General features: G+C 36.8%; 1 protein-coding gene across 3 annotated transcripts in view; it reads left to right on the top strand.

Annotated features, from left to right (window-relative positions):
- The window catches only part of LOC121321739 (dedicator of cytokinesis protein 1), a 205995-nt gene that overhangs the window by 54775 nt on the left and 130330 nt on the right, over positions 1-20890 (top strand). For all 3 annotated transcript variants that reach the window (XR_005950971.1, XM_041260857.1, XM_041260856.1), the window contains exons 24-27: positions 1817-1887; positions 7239-7345; positions 15211-15338; positions 16528-16623. Coding sequence is in view for 2 of the 3 variants with exons in the window: in XM_041260857.1 (XP_041116791.1) it covers positions 1817-1887; positions 7239-7345; positions 15211-15338; positions 16528-16623 (402 nt within the window). In the remaining variant the exon portion in view is untranslated. The remainder of the gene's footprint in view (positions 1-1816; positions 1888-7238; positions 7346-15210; positions 15339-16527; positions 16624-20890) is intronic.

The following is a 20890-nucleotide window of genomic DNA, read 5'->3' as shown; positions in this document are numbered from 1 at the left end:
CTAGCTCCTACTGAAGGTATTCCCAGAAAACTAATTTTCTTCCCTTTTAATTTCTCTTTTTTTTATTCAAACATGTCCAAAAGGGTTAAACCTCCCAAATCTCTTTAACCCAATTACAAGGCAGTTGCTGTGTAATTGGGTTTATTATCACTTGAACTGTTAGTAAATTAAAAATTGATCTTGGGGAACCAATTGGAAATAAGGGTCCTTCTGTGAAGCTATTGTGTTCTGTGTTATGCAGCAGATGCCATTCAATGTATGTGAGGCGATGTCACTACGTTAGTCTGCTGCTGAAGATGACACCTTTGAAAAATGTCATTGTGAACATATGGAGTCCTCCTGGGAACTGTACTCACTAAGGTCTATTGGTTCCATACTTAGCTTTCAAAATTACAATTACATGAACAGTGTATGATATTGAAAGTAATTGCTGCGTACCAATTTGACAGGCGTCTGCAGACACAGTGGTTGTAATGTAAAACGAACAGACAGAGAGTTGGAAAATCCAAACTGCACTGTGAGGTTAAGGACATTTCAAAAATGTTACATTCAGCCAGTATGGGTAGCATGCCGGACAGAAAAGCACTGGTGGGATTTGCAAGTGATCAATAATGAGGTGCCAAGAGCTGTGCTTTTTAATTAACTAATAAACAGTGGAAAATAGGAAGCATACTAATGAAGTCTTGGCCCTATATTTATTTGTAACTAATCATTACAATCTGCTGCTTACATGGCCTGGATATCCTGATTGCATTTTAGTTTCAACTGACCAGCAGGAATTTCTAATATATGGTCTTGGTGGTTCACAATAGTAATCGAAGTATTCTGGATTTGTAACAGTATATATTGCTGGAGCAGTTTGTAACATGTCTACACAATACATTCTTTGCAGTCTAACTGAAAACTCATTGCGTAGTTGTGCGTTGGCCTTGGCGGTGGTGCAGGAACGGTTTGCTCTTCCTTCTCGGAGGTGGCCTCCTTGTGTATACAGCCCGGTGTTATTGTTATTTGATGAGTACTCTTCCCTATTTGTTTCCTCAATCTGTTATCCGCTCGTCACAGTAATAAATGTTGTTTGTTTTTTTTTTTGTTTTTTTTTCCAAAGCACAAGAAGGGGATGGAGCAGTTGCGTTAAATGTAATGTGTGGCTTGATGACTTGATTTTATGCTAAAATGACAGATGTGTGGTCTCAAGACAATGTTCTGTTGTAAATGGGGACTGGTCCATGACGTCAAGCTTTTCAATTCACTTTTAATAAAGCCGGGGGTGAAATTTTGCCGGTGCTCATCGGTACTCTGTACAGGGACTTTATTTTTAATGGTTTTCATCCAACGCGGATGCATTGCATCCACTCACACAGTCCACTAGAGCAGCATTTCTCAAGTGCACTTTCATTCAGCACTTATTTATGTATTAAATCCACAGTAGCAGGGATAAAATAATAATAAAAAGATCTACTCTTGTACTGTTTCTGCCTGGAAAATCTTTTTTTCTGGAATAGATCATGGTAATATCTACACAGAAAAACAAAGAGAAACACACAGAGTATATTCTTGGAAGATAAGTAATAAGTACAAAATAAATAAAAGAAACAGGGATGTATCTTCTAATCCAAGGCTATTATTGTAGCATGGCCAGGTCCTGTTGTCCTGATGACCTCACCACCAAATCCCTGAAGTCCCTAGTTTTAGATTTCCTTTCAATGGATTAAAAGGGGTGTTCAACAGCATACATTAATCCAACATCTCTTTAATGTTTAGATTAGCTGTCTTTTTGGAATATAATGTTAATGTGTTTGTTTTCCTGTCAATATAGGGAGCTGCCCTGAAATACTTGCCAACAATTGTCAACGATGTTAAACTGGTTTTTGATCCTAAAGAACTTAGGTAAGTGGTGTATTCCTAACTTAAAATAATAATATTGTACTGAATGGACTTGTTTTTGTGTTAGAACACCAATTGATCTTGCCAAAAAAGTATACTTAATTATGTATTTATTCAGCAAATGTTAATATCTAGCACTGAATATCTACCCCCCCCCCCGATCGCCTTTTTCTTGGCTCAGTGTTCCAGATCATGCTGTGTTGCTCAACAGATGCAGAGCTTGATTTAAAGTTTGAATCTTTTGAATTCAGCTTTTTACACTTAGTTTTAAATTGTGTTTATTTCATGAATGAAAGATGCTGCATGGTGAAAGTTAACTGCTGTACCATAATTTTCAGAATATAACGTCCACCATTTGTGTGAAGCACATGACCGCCCAGCCTTGGGTTACATTTACATAGTGTCTTTTTGTATGCGATAACACGAAGTGTACTACAGAGCACACCATAAAGTATATAACCTGCGTACTGTGTATGTAACACTCCGCCCGTGTGCAGTATGCAGACATTCTCCTAAAAGATGCAAAAGATTTAAAAACTGAGACTGTCCCATTACTGATGCTAGGGGCCATGACCAAACACTCATTATCCCGAATGCTGGTTAGTTAGTCATTCAGAATCTCGAAGATGAAGGAATTGAGTGCATGGGCTTGTCCTCACACTCCACAGACTAGAATCCTTATTACGTCTGGATTCTTCCCATTAACTTTAATAAGGCAGTAACTACGCTTCCATGAGAATTGCTTTGTCACAGCCCTCAATCCCCAGAGGAACGTCTCTTGTTCTCATAACCCAGTAGAAACAATTAATGGTCTGAATGTTTAACTCGGTTGCATTCCCAGACATTTTTCTAAAGTGGAGCTTAATCTTAGGCATTTTGTCAAGCTGTGCAGACTAAAATAAGTTTTCTTTTTTTTTTTCTTTCACTCAGATCCGCCCCAAATCCTAGCCATTTCATTTGGTGGAATATGTAGTGTGATTTTAGGAGGATTCTTTAACCACGTAATCTTTCTTTTAAATAAGTTTGCTATACAGCATTGAATTTTTTTCCACACTGCTGAAGAAGGTCTTTCATTATGTATGTATAGAACTTCAAAGTACAGCCTGTCACTGTTGATGGCTCCAAATCTTGTCAACAGAGGTAGTTTTTTGTTTTCCTCCATCTGCTTTTTCGTCTCCCTTTTGTCCTTCTTTAAATTTTTCTGTTCGCTAGATCTATCAATTTCTTTCTTATTTCAGCTACTGGTCTTTGCTTCTCCTTAACAATGTTTACTGCATCAGTGATCATCTGCAACTTGTTTTTTCTTTATGACTAAGACTTCCAGAAAACTTGCCAAATAGAACGGATTTGTGTCGACCAGCCATTTCAATAATTGTATCATTTTTTTGTTCTTCCAAAAAAAGAAAATTGCATTCACTCATCGCAGATCGCAAAAGAGTGAGCATAAGTGACGATACTTGCAATGCAGTGTTTTATGAAACGCACGCATCGCTCGTCTCTGGCTTCTTAGCAAATCGCAATCGCAGATTTTTATGAAATGGGCCACTGGTCTGCAGTTAGAGTACCACAAAATCCATTCCCTTCAGGAAATGACAGCATTGGCCCACATGTCCAGAGTATTTCATCTCCTCTTAAGCCAAGGGTTAACCTACAAATCTCTGGGAGCTTAATGTTCTGCAATGCTCGATTTGAGCTGCATATTGTTCATTAAAATAGAGCAGATTTACAAATGTATCTGGCAAAATTCCATTATCCTGTATACAAAATATAGCACACAACCCTTAGTCACCTCTTCTAAGTGTGATGGTTTTTACTTATTTGATGAAATCTTAATTGTAGAGCTTTAGCTGTTCTCTTGTCTGGACTGCACAAGATACCATTCTTAAACTTTATGAATATACTGTTGATTTTTTTTTTTGTTTTGGTTTTTGGCAATTCAATGTTTTGAACAAAGTAAACCGGTCATTCTTAATTTTTGGTATTCTAAAATTAATTCTACAGCTTCAGGAAAATGCCAATGCGCATCATTGCCTGATTTTATGAAACCAGCAATTAATTTCTCATTTTTAACCAACAAATTATTATTTTCAGCTCTTTCATTCTTTTTATTTATTTTTTTTTTAAAAGCCTTTAGCTCTAAAATGGTATTAACTAATGGATGATCAGCATGAGAGGATGGTTGTTGTGTTCCATTTATATACTATTATTACTGGAGACTGAATCTTTTGAACAGGGAACATTTATTTCACAGGGAGTAATCTTTATACCTATTTATTATGCTAAACATCTTTAGACTGACAAACAGTGTTGGGTTATTAGCATAAAGTTAGCACAAATACAATAAAAGTGCTGTGGATTCTGAGCTTTACTTGGCACATAAATCCCCTTAATTATTTATTTGAAATTATAGAGACCCCCCCCCCCCATGTATTCATAAGCAAATAATTATAGGTAAAATCTATTATTGCAACATTTTGCTTTTGTGAATGAGGAAAAAAAAAGTTACAAGAAATAGATATCTACAATTATTTTTTTCAGTATTTTTTATTTTTTTTTGCAAAACTCAAAAAATGCCAGTTCAGAAGTATTCATACCCTGACAAGGAAAATTAAGTTAATATCGAGTTGAGGCACCTTTAGCAATAATAACCTCTTAAATGATTAGAGTATTTGTCAATGAGCTTTTTGCATGATTAATTTATTATTGTTTACCTTTCTTCAATGCAAAATTTTTCCAATTCATTCTAAATTCCGTGGACTTCTCTTGTGCACAGCCTTATTCAACTTATACCAAAGATTCACAATCTGATTTAGATCGGGACTTTGACTAGGCCATTCCAGAACCTTGATTTTATTCTGCTGTAACCTTTCTGAAGTAGATTTTGATTTGTGCTTTGGATCGTTGTCATGCTGAAATGTCCAGTTGTGCTTTAAACCAGGTTTTGTAGCGCAGGGTTTCAAGTGATTGGCCAATATCTTTTGGTATGCTATGGAATCCATTTGACCATGTATTGTAACAAAATGTCCTGTGCCATTAGAGGAAAAACAGTCCCATAGAAGGATATTACCACCTCCGTGTTTGACAGTAGGTCTGGTGTTCTTTTCTTTGTATACCTCACCAGACTTTCTCCAAACGTGACTACTATCGGCGTGACCAAGTAGCTTAATGTTTGTTTCATCACTCTAAAACTAAAATGCACAATTCTCAAACAGTTTTTAAAGATGCTGCTCAATCTATTAGCAATTAATTGCAGTGTGTTAAAAATGGTCATCAAGGCAAATACAAATGTTTTAATTTTTTTTTTTTTTATTGAATGAACATAAAAGCACTAAATTATATTTATAATATACATGTCATTGAGTCATTATTTTTTTATGTATTTATTATTTATGCAGGACGTTAACCCATTGAGACCATGGCCTCATTTGCAAGGGGGTCGTGGTAAGCAATTTAAGAGGATAGTGACCCCTAACATTAAACCTCAAGCAACTTTGAAATCATGTTCGTAATGTTCTCATCTTGTTATTTAGAAAATAGTTTTAGAGGAAAAAATTAGTAATGAACTATAGGGCAATTGAAATTCATTCTGACTGTATCCTCCAGCAGACCGAAGATCGAATAAGTTGTCTCCTCTTTTGTGTTTCCGTTCTTTGCTTTCTTGGTATTTTACATTTTGCAATTTGATTTTCATAACTTTACTCAAAGACCAAATAAGCTGTCTCATTTACGTTTCGCTCTTAGCTTGTTTGATAGTTTCCATTTCACAGTTTGATCAAAATAATTTTGATCAAAGACCGAAATAACCTTTCGTTCTTTTGATAATTTGTCACAATGCTCAAATGGTGAAATGGTTATTTTTGTCGGTCATTTACCGAATCCTGACTATGAGTGTAGCATATATACCAGCAGCCAACAAGCACAGTTATGCATTGTGCCTCAATTCAGTACATAACTAAAGATTCATTTTAAAATACATACACTAATTTAGCAATTGTTACTAGTCAGCACCTGACCGCAACTAGCATGCAATGTTGTAGGCTGTTTCCCATAAACACTGGTCTTCTAATATTGGTTACTAAAAGATGCCTTTTCTAAGGTAACTTCTCCTGCTGTAGAGGTAGCCTGAGCCTAATAGACCGTACCAACGCGCAGCTGTCGGCATTACCGCTAGCACTGATAGGTCCTTTGCATAATGTCATCCAGTAACCCACTGATCACTGAAGAACATTCCCCTTTGCAAGTCTACACTCAAAGACCCTACTTTGGATCCTAGCCATTGGCACACTAGAGACTCAAATTCACAAGCACCTTTTGTGCAGATGCTTTCCCTGCCAACTTGGTTGATAACTGTTTTCAATCATCTCTGTATTTTATAAAGTTTCGTAAATTCATCTGTGGCAGGAAAAGCTGTATCTCTAGAGAACTACTAGGGTGACAGTAGGTTGTAAGGGCTTCTGATATGTCAAACAATGAGGGTTTAAAAGTGGCTTAATTTACCAGAGTGTAGGACTAGAGCACAATTAAGACGTTTGGTACACAGAGTAATAAAAGTGTGAAGTAATTTTAACAGTTAAAGATAAAAGCTACAGCCGTGGGATATTTCAATAAGCTGTTGGATTTTGAGGTGAGGGATAATTGTTACAAACAAGGGAAGTCTTGATAGGCCACAGCCATACTATTTAACAGCCTTTATTATCCTTGTTAAGGGTGCATTTCCTCAGCGGATAGAGTGCAGGTGTCTGCCTGTTGCACTTGGATATATCTAGAAAGCCTTTTATGCATTTTGATGAATATTGCCAAAGTCATTCTTAAGTGCTGTCAGAATTTGGTTTATGTTCTCTTATAATGCTCCAAAAAAGTTCTGTAGGTATCCATCATATTTTTGATACTAACCCAATGAAATAAAGAACAAAAACACAATACTGCCGTTGTAAATAGAATGCAACCAGGCTAAAGTGAGTTAAGAATAGCATTCATTTTCCGACGCCAGCATGTTCTCAAATGTCATGACAACTAATCCATAGCTTATTCATTGCTGGTACATAAAAAAAAAAGTTTACTTTTGGAAATGTTTGCAAGATGAATGAGGATGTTCAGTTCTGTAAACTGCTGGTAAACCTGAGAGAAAGTATGCCAAAAAGGGCATTCATAAATATAAAGATCTGATGGGTAATGCCCTTGAGTAAATGCAATTAAACTCAGTCAGCTACCAAATGCATTTTCGATGTTATCCACTGTGCTCAGCTACCACTGTTTAACAAATCAAGTATATTTGTCAGTCCGTTACACTAATTATGTTTAATATTACTGAAGGATCTGTCTTAATGGTTTTTGTTTGTTTTTTTTGTCTTCAGCAAACTATTTACAGAATTCATCTTGAAAGTTCCACAGGGGCGTCTGTTGCGGCAGAAGCTGCATTGCTTGATCGACATCGTGCACAGTGACCTCTTCACGCAGCACGGTAAGCAGAACTGTGCAAGTCACTAGTGTGCCACATTTATCAGTGTCCTGAGGCTTCTGCTAGCCTTCCCAGCTATCTCCTTCGGTTTAAAGACGGTAGGACTTTAAACCAATTAAATGTATTCCATTAGGGAGACAAGGTAGTATAGCTGCTGTGAGGGAAAATTGAGGTTTGATGTAGTGTAGGTGATTTTAATCTGCTTTTCCTCTTTCCTTTTTGGCAACTACTTTTGTATGATTTACCAAATAAATAAATAAAAGCAGGATGAAACAATATGTAGTAGATTTCACATAGGCTTGTGGCACAAGCGTTGTTAAACGAAGCTTGTGAAGGAAAGTCTACAGGCAATAAAATAACTACATGAAAACATATTGCTTCATAGGGTTGTGGTTTCTGCTATTTAGTATATTTTGCTGCTGGACAGGTTTTTAACAATTTATATGGACTAAAGGGAAATGTTGTGTTTTTTTTTTTTGTTGTTGTTGTTGTTTTCTTTAATATTTATATAATAAAGCAGCATTTGCATACAGTAACTTGCCACAGTATATTCCTCAGGGTATCTGTCATCCACTAGTTTAACAGTGACCTGAGGGACCTCATGCAAGGTTTTGATTATTTTATTTCAAGCTTTCAGTATTTTTGTGACTCTTGTTTCTTTAGCATACAATACACCTGATCCCTATGTTTATCATCTCCTCTGAGGTGGTAGTGGTAGTGGCAGGGGGTAGTATTAATCCTTTTGCACTATAGCAGCTTGGTCTGTAGCTGTTTCATGCTGTTATATTGTAGCTAGAATATACATGGACCCCACACAGAGGTAATTTGCCCAGGGGCTTTTAAAAGCCTACTTTTGTCACAGGTGTCATCCTGCAATCAGCAGCCCAGCTTCTTTAGACCTTCTGCCTTCTGGTTCTCTTTGACTGCAAGGGCTCTGCAGGGGACTGGCTGATTGAGTTTTTGTTAAGATGATGGTCTTTTTTTTTTTTTTTTTTTTTTTTTAAAGAGCACCTCTGATCATTTTACCTGAAGTTGCAGGTACAAATGTGAGAGATAGAAATTGGCATAGCAGAAAGGCACTGTCCACATTCTTTTTGGGAAATCTCGAGACCCCCCCACACCCCCAGGTTCTGAAAAAAATATATTTGAACATGTCCATCTCAGAAAAATGTTACTGAGCATATACCATGTACAATGTAATACATACTCTTCAAATCCTATCGAAGGGGTGAGAAAATAAGCAAGTTCACAGTTTGACAAGGTGATAATTTCATCTTCACTGTGATGTGAGAGGGTTTTCAATTTTATTTTCTGTTATAACTATTTCTTCCTCCCTTTTTCCCTGCAGCCTTTGGTTAGCCTTGAAATTGTCTGACGGGATCATGTCACTTGGCTTCTTTGCTCTGACTCCCATCATTAGTTTCTCACAAGGCAGGAGTGTTCCTCTTTGACTGACAAATCGAAACTAAAAACTAGAAGGTTTGCTTTAGTTCCTTTGCAGGAGCATTTCATCTTTCAAGTGCATGCTGTGTGCTGGAGAGTATGAAGAGATGATATTGGTATATCAATATCTTATTTTATGCTTCATAATTCGTGCATCAGCAGTCGCTACAGTTTTAAAATCAACAATCTGAAGGTACAACACCAAGTCCCTTTCCTGTTACATCTGTCATCCTGCTTTGATGAAACTGGGACAGAGATCAATGTAAGGTATGCTCATCCAGCACATATACAGCATGGTGGGGGCTTATTCCAGACGACTGACAAGGAAAAGAGGACCACTCTCAAAGAAGTGGAAAGTTGAACAGAACTAAGGGGCTAATGAAAAGAGTTATGATACTAATTTATTACACTATATATATATATATATATATATATATATATAATATATATATATAGGAGTAGCAGATTCACTGTGGGAATGAATATGCGCTCATGTAACAGTAGCAGAAATACAACTCCCATACAACAATGTTCTTTTAAATTAGGATGGCAGTTCCAAAAGACAAGCTGAAAAAACAGGCACAAGGTCAGAACATGGAATCAGGTTCTCGGCACAATCCAGGGTCAGGTATCAATTCAGGCAGTCAAATAAAAGCAGGTCAAAACACGGGCATTCACATTAAACAGCACTTACAGGTCTCTCCTCTCCTCTCTCTCTCAGCACAAAGCTCTACTCTTTCCAACTGACTTTGTGAGTCAGTTCTCTATGTTGAGATGGGCCTTTCATGATGACGTTGTTTCCTATTGAAAGGACATCTGGGAGGTGTAGTCCGTCCCCCCCCCCCGTCCCCCCCCGAGTCGGCCATCTTACTTCCAGTAATGTGAGGGCATAATCTGCCTCACTTACCTCCCATTAATGACCCTGCCCCGTGTTTTACCTAGTATAAGGCTTCAGTGAGAGAGCACCACTAGTCGGTCTGCAGTCTGGTGATGTTGTCCTATTTCAGTCCGCATAACCGCATCTCGTTCTCCACGTTTGCTTTGGACGACCCCTTTTCCGCCTTCCATTTGGTGTCCACCGTAAGGCAGTTCTGGGTAGTGCGTCTGGTGTCATTCGACACACATGCCCAAGCCATCTCCATCATTTTCTCATAACAGCTAAGGCTAGAGGCCTTATTTGTTTTTTGGTGAAGCTCTTGATTTGAAATTGTTCTTGGCCAGAAAATTCTGAGGATCTTATGCATGCATTTGTTTTGGAAGGTGTTCAGCTTGTGGGCTGTTCTTGATGTAATTTTCCAGCACTCTGCTCCATATAACAGCATGCTGAGGACATTGCTCTTAAAGATCTTCAGTTTAGATTTTGTACCCACTTGTTTTGACTTCCAGATGTTGTTTAGCATGGAGAATGATGGGCTGACTTTACTTATTACTTTAACGTCCCTCTGTGTTCCCATCTATTGCTACACAATTACATCACAAACACACACATAGATTTAAATAGAAATTTGTAAGTGTAGTTGCCATGGCATCAAAAGCCTGGAAGTACCTCCACTGTTTGGTTTTTTAAACACCATTTCCCTTTGACAAAGGCATGTTAAACATACCGAAACGTTAGGAAGTTGGCTGTTTTGAACACAAACTCAATATATGCTGCCTATATATATATATATATATATATATATATATATATATATATATATATATATATATATATATATATATATATATATTAGTTGCCCTTACATTTTTATTCATTTTTAATCGACTTATGGAAACTAATCCAGAAAATATTGGCTGTTGAATCTTTAACAACCATGAAGAAAACCAGTTACTAAGGTAACTGCAGTCTTCTTGCATGTCATTTTTTCTCTTGAAATTATATAGCATACTTTGAGACACAGAGGGATTGTTGTTATCTTTAATAAGGATCAAGAAAGACAGCAGGAAAAATTTGTGACTACTCACGTCAGAGACAAATTAATTTACTGTTATCAATAAACAAATGAAAAAATCTACCCAGAGTGATCGTCACACTATCTTCGATAACCTGTAACAATGGATGTAATTTCAGTTTCAATCAAGTGTGTTGCTGTGTTTCTCTCAACAAGCTTATCATGTGTACGCTTTTTAAACATGCTTGAATGGCTAATAAACTACAAGTGGGGATTTTAATATGTAGTGTTGTCATGAACTATTCATTTGATCATGAAATCTGTCTTTTTTTAAAATACTAAAATTGATGTTTTGTACAACTTTTACATGTATTTAAAAATGTGTTGGTCTGGAATTGGATACTAGCCTAATTCACTCACCCTTCTCATAATTCCTTTGATTGAGACCAGCTTTCTGTGAAGTAGACTACAAAGCAGATGGTCCTTTGTGTTGGATCTAATTTAGAAACTGAGCGTTTAGTGGTGCCATGTCTCATGCGTCGGGCAGGGTGATGCTAAGTTATCTTCCTGTTGGATGCATGAGCCCACAACCTTCAGAGCTTCAGATGAATTTGGGATGAACACAAACACGTTTGTTAAAGCCATTATTTATTTTTTAATTAATTAATTTAGCCCGACCTCAGCTTGTTGCCTATACACCTGTGGCTGGTAATCTATCAAAACTGAATGCTTCAAACTGCAATGTGTCGGGAGTTTTATTTCCTGGATTACGTAAGATTTCAATCCTTTTTCTTTACCTATAGCCAGGATATGCAGTTCATTGTAGGCAAAAAAAAGGTAGTTGTTCACCGTTAAATCTTGAGGAAACCAAGACAGGTGGTATCATTATGTATAATTATCACTGCAAAAAGCATAAGGCAGGGTGTCCTGTCTCTTTGTGTATATGTTTGTTTATTATTATTATTATTATTATTATTATTATTATTATTGTTGTTGTTATGATTTATGTATATATGATGGCGAAAAGCCAGTGTTTGTGTTTTATTATTGTGTGGCAGGATGAGCAAGGTGCCGTCCGCCATGTTATTGTTTATATTTTAAATACATTGTAGGAATGCAGAATCAGTTACTAAGTATACAATTAGCTGAGAGTCATGCATCCATACTAAACCCATGCAAAAGGTGACCATGGGATAATACAATAATTGATAGCAAATTGATCTCTCGGTCACCAATATAAAAGAGCCGCAGTTTGGCTGCTCGAGGAAGAGTGTTCAGAGTGGAGAATAAGAGTAGGGACAGGAGGTAAAATAATAATTTAAAAAGATAACCAGCATGCTACTTGTTGCTGTTTATTGTTTATTTGTTTGGCTAACCTGCTTTTTTTGTTTTGTTTAAATCATTTTTTTGTTATTTAATACATACTGAGCACAGCCATTGCGACTCAGGTTCAACCCATGTCAAGTATCCTAGCATTCATTTCTGGTCTGAGGTCACCCCAACAGCCAGCCTGTTCACAGGCAGCGAGTGGGATTGTACAGTAAATTGCTGGTTGATGAGAAGTCAAGTAAGTTAAAGGGGGCTTTCTAATACAAGGGGACAAACATTCAGGAAAATTAGGAGCAGGAACATTTTAACACAAAAACTAACGTTAGGCAGTGAGTTAACAGGTTTAACAGAATTGGATAAATGATCAGAGTGGAGATAGCTGCAAAGTGTAGATAACGACATCAAGTACAAGTGGCAGGTGGTCTCTTTTCCTGTACCTGATGTTTCATAAGTTAATATGAATGGGCTTCCCAGAGAGGCACCTGTAATAAGCAGGTTAACAAGAGCCTTAGTTACTGCATTATTGCAGGTTTTTTTGTATTTGTATTATTATGGTGGTGGTGGTTGTCACAGTATTCATCCGAATAGCCCCGTGGCTTGTGTAATGCTTCCCCGTCAGTCTTGCTCCAGAGTAGCTGCTTTACATACAGTATATTTTATAGTTCTGGAAATTGACTTTTTGATTCAGAATGCTCCTGGTTCTCTTGTGGCCTGTGCTGGGGAGCTTTTGGCTCTTTTTCAGTCCGTTTGCTCCGATGTGGGGGTGCAGTGTTGGCCTGGCATGATAGTTCCAGTTGGCTTCCCTTAGTCATCAAGCAGCATTTCAGCAGGTCATGGATTTTTGATTTGTTGGCATCATTGATCTTCGCTGGAGATACAGAAGGCATTAGACAACAGTTTCTTAACTGGAAGAAAGCAGGCTGCTGCTTGAATCATCATTCTGTTTTAATGAATAATTAACAATGTATCAAGTATAATAAATAATAAAGTACATTACAAAATAAACCAGATAATTGTCTTCTAATAGAGATAGGCAGCGAGGGGGAAAAAGGAAATGTGATTAATGTCTAACAAATTATATGGCTTTGAAATCTTTTTTTTTTTTTTTTTTTTTTTTATTGTTCGTTCATGTACCAGTCTGTAAAGTGAATATTTAATGAGACAAATGATTCTAGTGCATTTTTAATGAGACCGCCATATTGAGGGTTCTGCATGTTTATTTTGACTCTGCAGTCAATGAACAAACATGGCTTCAAGAAAGCGTGGCACTCATCAATCCGTCTGAACATTTTCTCATATTTAAGTGGTGTCTAGAGACTTTGCAGCATTACTGTGGACTACTGTAAATACTGTATAATCTATAACTTACTGTAATAACCAATCTGTAATAATAATAAAAAAAAAGTTTAGGTTTATTCCTGGTTGCAGGAATCTTGACATTGATAAATCTGTTTGTATATTTTTTTGTTAACATTACACCCCTCCTTGTTTGCCTAAGCATATCTGTGGGGTTTGAGTATTGCAGTTTGAGACACCCATAGGGAGATATCTATTTTGTGTAGAACAGACACTAGAAAATTACGTTTCCGAAGTTGAATTTAACGGGGAAGTTATGAGAGGCTGAATGATGAATTATAGAGACATTGTAAGAGCATTTTGCAATGTCAGATCGAAATGATTCTAATAGATTGTGGAAGATTCACGGTAGAACAAGGAGGCGTCAAGATGTTTGTGTTTCACGAGTTAGAAACAAGCTGAGTGATCAAACAATCCTTGTTTCCACCAGTCCTGCACCTCGATAAAGATTGATATTATTTTTTTAAAGCGGACTGCTGAAGCATTGACCACTCTGGGTTCTATATGTGAATAGAATATTGTGGCTGATACTTTTTTTTTTCTTTTTTTTTTTTTTTTTTTTTTTAATTAAAACCCCCTCAGACATGGTGGTTAGTGTTTTCCACACTGCCAGTACATCAGCGGGAGCGCTAAATCTAGAGAACCGCTTATCCAACTGTGATGAAAGAACATTATCACAAATTATTGCATGCATCTGCCTTTAGGTATATATGTATGTATTTAACACCTGCATGTGGACATACAGCTGGCTGTGGTGGTTTACTTTTTCACTGCTCTAAATTTGTATTGACCTACTGCCATGTTGCAGAAGATGAAAGTTCTAAACTATTGATTTTGTCAAGGTCACTCGGTAATCAATGCTTGTATGCTTATTGATGAGGGTTAAATTATGTCGTCTTAATTCTGTGAATCCCTAATCCTGTTTTTAACTGCAGTAGTTAAGTCTTCTCATCGATACTCAAGGTGGTACCACTGTGGATAGATGCTGAATTGGACAGGGAAGATGTCTGAAGCAGGCTAATTAATTCACAAAGCAAATTTATTTTAACGTTTTTTATTTTTTTTTATCTTGTCTATCGGCCTCACCAACATCCTTTAAATTATTGCCTTGTTGCAACCCTTTTTAGGGAGTGTCAGCTTGATAGCAACGAAGGCTTAGTAAGGGGCATCTTCTGTAGGTATTCTTCCACTACCACAATCAAAACCTGCTCACTTTCCCATGAGCGGAACCACAAGCCCATGTCCGACAGCCAGTGGACCCCTGCCTCATTGTTACTGATTGATTAAATACTCTTCGGATTTATAGCTACTGTATTGATTGGTGACTGATTCATTAATTAAACCATGTAATAAACAGGAGTACCAGAAAAGAGTGTTTCTCATATTTACAGCAGCACAGCACTATACAAATACCCATGCAGGTCCATAGTCTGAAGTCCTTTTAGGGAAATGCTGGATGTACACCTGTTACATTTCAGCGACAGTTTACACCAATTTTAAATAAAGCTTACCATTTTTTTTCCTCAGATGAACTCATTTAGTTAAGCTCCTCCAAATCATTAGGCAATAAGTAACAGTGCTTGTGTGACACTGACTAAATTGATTTTCATTTCAATTACTTAAAGGGTACATCAGCACTACATGCTGTTCCCAATGTATTTGGTCATTGTATAATAATCTGTGAAAATTTGAATGTAAACTGTTGTACACAGGGAACATTGACTTTCCCACTCAACAGTGTGAAGACGATTGTGCATGTGTTGTGTCAGGAAATGCAAATGAAAACCTGCTGCAGTGCTAACAATGCAGAGCCATTTGGTCATTTTTTCATTTTTGCTTTCTGCCCAGATTGCCGGGATATTCTGCTGCCTCTGATGACCGAGCAGCTGAAGCTTCACCTGGAGAATCAGGAGGAATTGGAAGCCTGCTGTCAGCTGCTCAGCAACATACTGGAAGTTTTGTACAGAAAGGATGTGGTAAGTGCTGTAGTAATCCCTGTAAACACTACTACACGGCTAGTTTTATTGCAGTAACGTAGACCTCTCTTTGATGCACACTACGGTGGTGCTGAAAAGCTTTTGCAATGATGCATTTTACTCAATTGCGCCCCTTAAACTTCAGCTTCAGCGATCTGGTTTTTAACACTAGGGTGTTTTAAACAAACAAACAAAAAGTTCCCCAATACAGTTCTGTTAGTTGTCCAAGCCTAATACGGTTGATTTTTCTGAACTAGTTTGCTTTGCCCCTATTTGGTATACTTTTATAAAATGAATATAGACTTGTGACAACATTGAGAAATACACATTTAAAGAGTTTGTCGCTGAGTATCGTACTTTTCTTTTAGTACTACATAGACCTCATTGTGTATTTTGCACTGTAAATACATTGTTCCTTTATTTAAAAAAGCAACAAAAAAGTAAAAAATAGAAGTATGTTTTATTGAGAGGCTAGGACCAGCTTGTGTGTTAAATTATCCCATACATTAGTTTATTCTCCTTTGTTCATTTTAAAAGGTAGTATATCTGTCAGCTATGTTTGAGTAAAGGAAAATCTATTGGTTGCACTTCAAAATCTATAATTTATGGAGTGCCTTCATCATGAGAATTCTCTGTGAAATGCAGAATCAGAGCAGAGCACAAGAGATCACATGAAATCGTCCCAATCATCCTCCATTAGTACTGTAAAGTGTGCATTAAAACTGAAATTCCCATTCATCAAAAACTTCACTTGGTTGATTTAAGCACTTGCTTTATATTTTTCTGTTCTAGGATGATTTAATGTCCTGATATTTATAACATTGGATTAAGACTTTGCCTTCAGACTGACCCAAACCAAAGAAGAGTAATGCCGAATCTTCTAGAATGAGCTTTGCATTATTTAGTTGAACCTCTTCCAGCTCATCATCTCAACTACATTTCTAGTAATTATGGTGCCCCCTCAGTAACAAGCTGTGATTTAAACAAGACTGTTTGTTTAGTTTGCTTTGCGCGGCTTCTGCCATTGATATGAACAATATTTCACCCTGTTGAGCTGTGCTGTTTTGGGTAGATAATTGATTTATTTTTTACAATATAAATGCATGTAATGATGTCCATCAGTATTGGGTTTGCCAGATGCTTTTTCTGATTTTATTTTTATTTTTTTTGTATCCCGTTTGTTGACCAGGGACCCACTCAGCGACACGTCCAGATAATTATGGAGAAATTATTAAGGACGGTAAACAGGACAGTCATCTCCATGGGGCGGGATTCGGAGCTAATTGTAAGTGTCTCTCAATATCAACTTAAAAAAATTTTTTAAAAAAAATCCTTATCACAACTGGCTATGACTTGCTGAATCCTCAGTAACTGTATTTGAAGTCCCAGGTGGTGAAACGCAATCAAAGGCTTGTTTAACTCTCCTTCATGTTCAGTGAGCTTCACTCTGAAGATTTGCTTTATCTCTCCATTCCTTTTACCGTTTTATTAGAGGCCCTGTTTATAAACAAAACAGAAACACATCATACAATGCATGCAATGCATGCCTCTTGCATCTGCTAATGTATAAAGTGAATGTTACGGTTTGCTGTCTAAACTATATCCGCTTGCTATACATGGCTGAATATCAATGTGGCTGTATTCCTTAAGCTATATTTATTTAGTTTCAAATGTAATGCTGTAGTATATTTTTTCATTTATAGAACTGTGAATTCTAAAAGGATCTTTAAGGAATATAGAAATCAACATTGACTAGCCATTATTACATGGATGTCTCATCTTTTTGTTATCATTAATTATGTTTTACAAGTTATACAGTGAATGCATTTATTCTTACTACAAAAAATGCAGAACCATGCAGGGACAGTAAAAAAGGGAGGTACATATTTTGGAATGGGAACCATAATGTTTGTGCAAGTAAATGCTACAGTGTGTGTAGAACTGACATTTAACAAGCTAGGGTGTCTGAGGCAAGCAGTATTTATAGTACCTTGTTAGGTAAAGAACCAGTTGACTTGTATTACAAGCACAGCCAGACAAACTTTAGTCTTTTTTTTTTTCCCCCACTGGAGATTTTATTACACATATTGAATGCAGTTCACATGCTTTTTGTGTTACTGACACCTGATTTAGCTGAGCTGTTGAAGGCCATATCTGAGAAGATGCTGTGGCTGTAGGTCATGGTGGCTTACGTATTTATAGTACTGACTGCTAGAATGAGGTATTTATATATTTGGTATGTACGGCAATTGTGTGTACAGTATGTGCATATCGTGTTTATTCCTTCGTTATTTTGTTTAGTAGTGTAAGTATACAGTAAGTAAGGTAGAATCCTGCGCATTGGAAAATGTGTAATTTCTATACTTTTGTTTTGTAATGATATGCAAATGAATACTGTGCTACTGGCTATAAAGAATTTGCCTTCACCATGATATAATGAAACATATTTTTAAATATTAATATTATTAATATTCCCTATGTAGACATTCTCCTGTCTGCTGGTAGCATATCAATGGTTCTTTGGGGATTTGGGTTTTTATGTTCAGTATGCTCACATTATTCATGTTGATGTTAGTAATAAAACACATTTTTTATTGTCCTTGTTTGGGTATTTTTTTGTATCCATGCATATATAATAGCATTATAATTTTCTCAAGGAAAAGTTAAATAATGTTATGTTCCTTTTAAGATACTCGTACATTCAGTGTTTAAGGATACAGGATATATTCTCTCCATAAGTAGGTCATATTGAGTAAGGCACTGTGTAGAATTACGCATTTCCCTAGTGTTTATTGAACCATTTGTCGAATGCATGTCAATAATGTCTTCATTAGAAGAAAGACCTTTATCTTGACACAGAGGTTACGAGATGTGAAGTAATTGCATTGTCTCTGTCCGTGTTTAACCTCTGACGTGTCTGTCTGATGCACAGACCGAAAATGACTGTTTTTGTTGTTTTATGTATGAGCTACAGCATGCAGTTGAAGCTGTCTCTGAAATCTGTGAAGTCTTAACTTACCTAGGTCTGACAACCAAGTCGTCTCAGATTGGTGGTGTGGCCATCACTTTTTGGTTTTAGTAAATCTTAAATAAATAAACTATTTTTTTGTTGTTGTTGTATATTGCCATGTGAGTTGCTCCCCCCGCCATGCAATGCCTATTTATTGCAATTAATGTTCCAGGGCTATTTGCAGTGCTTTAGATTGAGGTAACAGATCTGTTAGGTGTACTAAATGAATGACTACAGCTACTGAGGAGCAGAATGATGGTAGAGTTTCTTTCATTTGGTAGAAGCAGCTATGTAGAGATGGCCTTTAGTAGTCTAGGGGCTGAGTGGGATCCAATTGGTTCTTTGATGGATCTCAGCAAATGACACGCTACTTTGCGTGCTCTTTGTTTTATTTTCACATGTACTCAGAAAGTGATCTATTGATTTTACGTCAGGCAAAGACTTCACTGTCAGCACTTTGTGCTGTTTTAGCTGACAGGCCTTGCTGAGACACAAGAAATGTTATAGTGTTTTAGCCTGACAGAACATTCTATTTATTCATCTTGAATATTCCTGTTTCTATAACTTCCATAAGGTCATAATGTTACATTACATGAATGTAGAGAAATCACTGTTTCTGTAAGGCTGCTAACTGCTAGCCTTTGTATAGCGTTCATCGAAGACAGTAACAAAGACTGAAAAATTCATAAGGATTAGACCTTTTAATGAAGTCCTTCAGATTGGGAATTCTTTTGCGGTTTTGGTATGTGCTTCAGGGCATGTGCTAATGTGGTCCTTGACTCCAAATGAAGCATCCTTTTTACTCTGTTGTCTTGAGGAAAGCTCAGGATAATCCAGCTGTTGTTGATAGAGCTCTGCATAGCAGTGAATGCTACATTTTCTTCTTCATTTAATTTTCATATCTTGTAAACCAGCAACATGTCATCCTGAGCCAAGCATTCAGGCTTAATTTAATAATTAGGAGTTTCTTATGCACATAAGGACTGAGATGACTTTATAGTAGGCAGTACAGTACTCATGAGCAATGACATCTCTACGAAAATAAATCATTCTCTTAGTTTTGTATGTTAACCTCATCATAGTGACACATATATTAACACAGACATTAGCAATGAGAATTGTGGTTGCAAAAGTAAATGTGTACAATTGCGTTTGGTCACTTTTTTGGTTTTGGAGCATGTGCAGTCCTTATCAAAATTCAAGCCAGGAGTGTTAGCACAGCTGTTAAGCAATACATTTGAAACAGTCCATTATAATTTATTGAACACCAAGAATGGCTTGAATTTTTAAAGGTGCCCCTACACATTTAGGATTCAGTACACTCGTCCTGGGAAGATCTCTTGGTATAACCCTGATAATGATTCTCGTTTCTTGATGTCGGACAAAGTGCTGCAAGATTGAAATGCAACCAGTGCTAGGAATTCCTGACCTTTTTCTTTTAGTATTTAGATTTATGCATTCAGAAGTCTGATCACGTTGGACAAGATGGAAATGAAGCACCTACATTGAAATCTGGACTCAGCATTATGTTTTCAGTTTAGGTGTACACTTTCCTCCAACCATTTACAGGGAGTGATAAATGCAGAGTAAATTAAAAAAACAGAAAAGGCACAGTATGAATGAGAATCTGGATACAACAGGGTCATAGTCGGTCACTAGAAAGAACATTCGTCAACCAAAGCAATTAATACGCGCATAATAGCTTTTAAAATATATTTTAGATACAGCGTTTCGACGTTATATCTGATAGCATGGAAGAAAAATCTGGAAAACAAATATTACAGCTACATTTAAAAACGGTTAGTAATCATTTTGAAAATTTGCTGTCAATCCCCTAATAGCTGATCAATACACGAGTGCATCATGACCGATTCTGATTTGAGGAAAGCTTGTAGTGGGCATTGCTCATTGCTCGGGATTATTGGCTTGAACTCCTCGCTCATTTTGGAATGATATAGGACTAAATTGACTGGTTTGAGTGGTTTGTTCCACTGCATATGACCACCAGTTTTTTTCCACGAAACCAGTACAAGAAACCAGATGAACAGATTGACTTAACTTCTTCCAGGGTGTTTCTACCATTGTTTCAGTCTGTACCCCTGGGGCCCTGGCTTCATACTTCATACATATAATGACCTACATGACAATACATTCATCAAATAACAACAGAAGTGAACTACAGATTTGGTTCTTGACAATTCAAGTTGTGGAAAGGTTTAATTTTACTTAAAAACAGTATAAAATACACAATATTGCACATAATAAATCAATTGCACTTACCTCATGATACAGATAAACGTCTACGTCTCTCTTTATGCTACAGTAGAACTACTAGAGTAAACTTCTCATGTACAACTTCTGGAGGTGTGCTGAATTATTCTTTCATTGAAGACAGCCAATAGTTGGCCTTATTAAAAATAATCAATTTGTCAATTATTTCTACATAGCGGCATTCCATGGAAAATACATGCCGCAGATTTCTAGTTAGGAATGTGTTCTGGTACTTTATTTTGTAGTTTGTATAGTTGGAGATGAAAAGTAC

The sequence above is a fragment of the Polyodon spathula genome, chromosome 10 (genome assembly GCF_017654505.1).
Source record: "Polyodon spathula isolate WHYD16114869_AA chromosome 10, ASM1765450v1, whole genome shotgun sequence".
Taxonomy (NCBI): Eukaryota; Metazoa; Chordata; class Actinopteri; order Acipenseriformes; family Polyodontidae; genus Polyodon; species Polyodon spathula.
The sequence above is the reverse complement of the archived record's forward strand: the minus strand, read 5'-3'. Positions and strand labels throughout refer to the sequence as shown.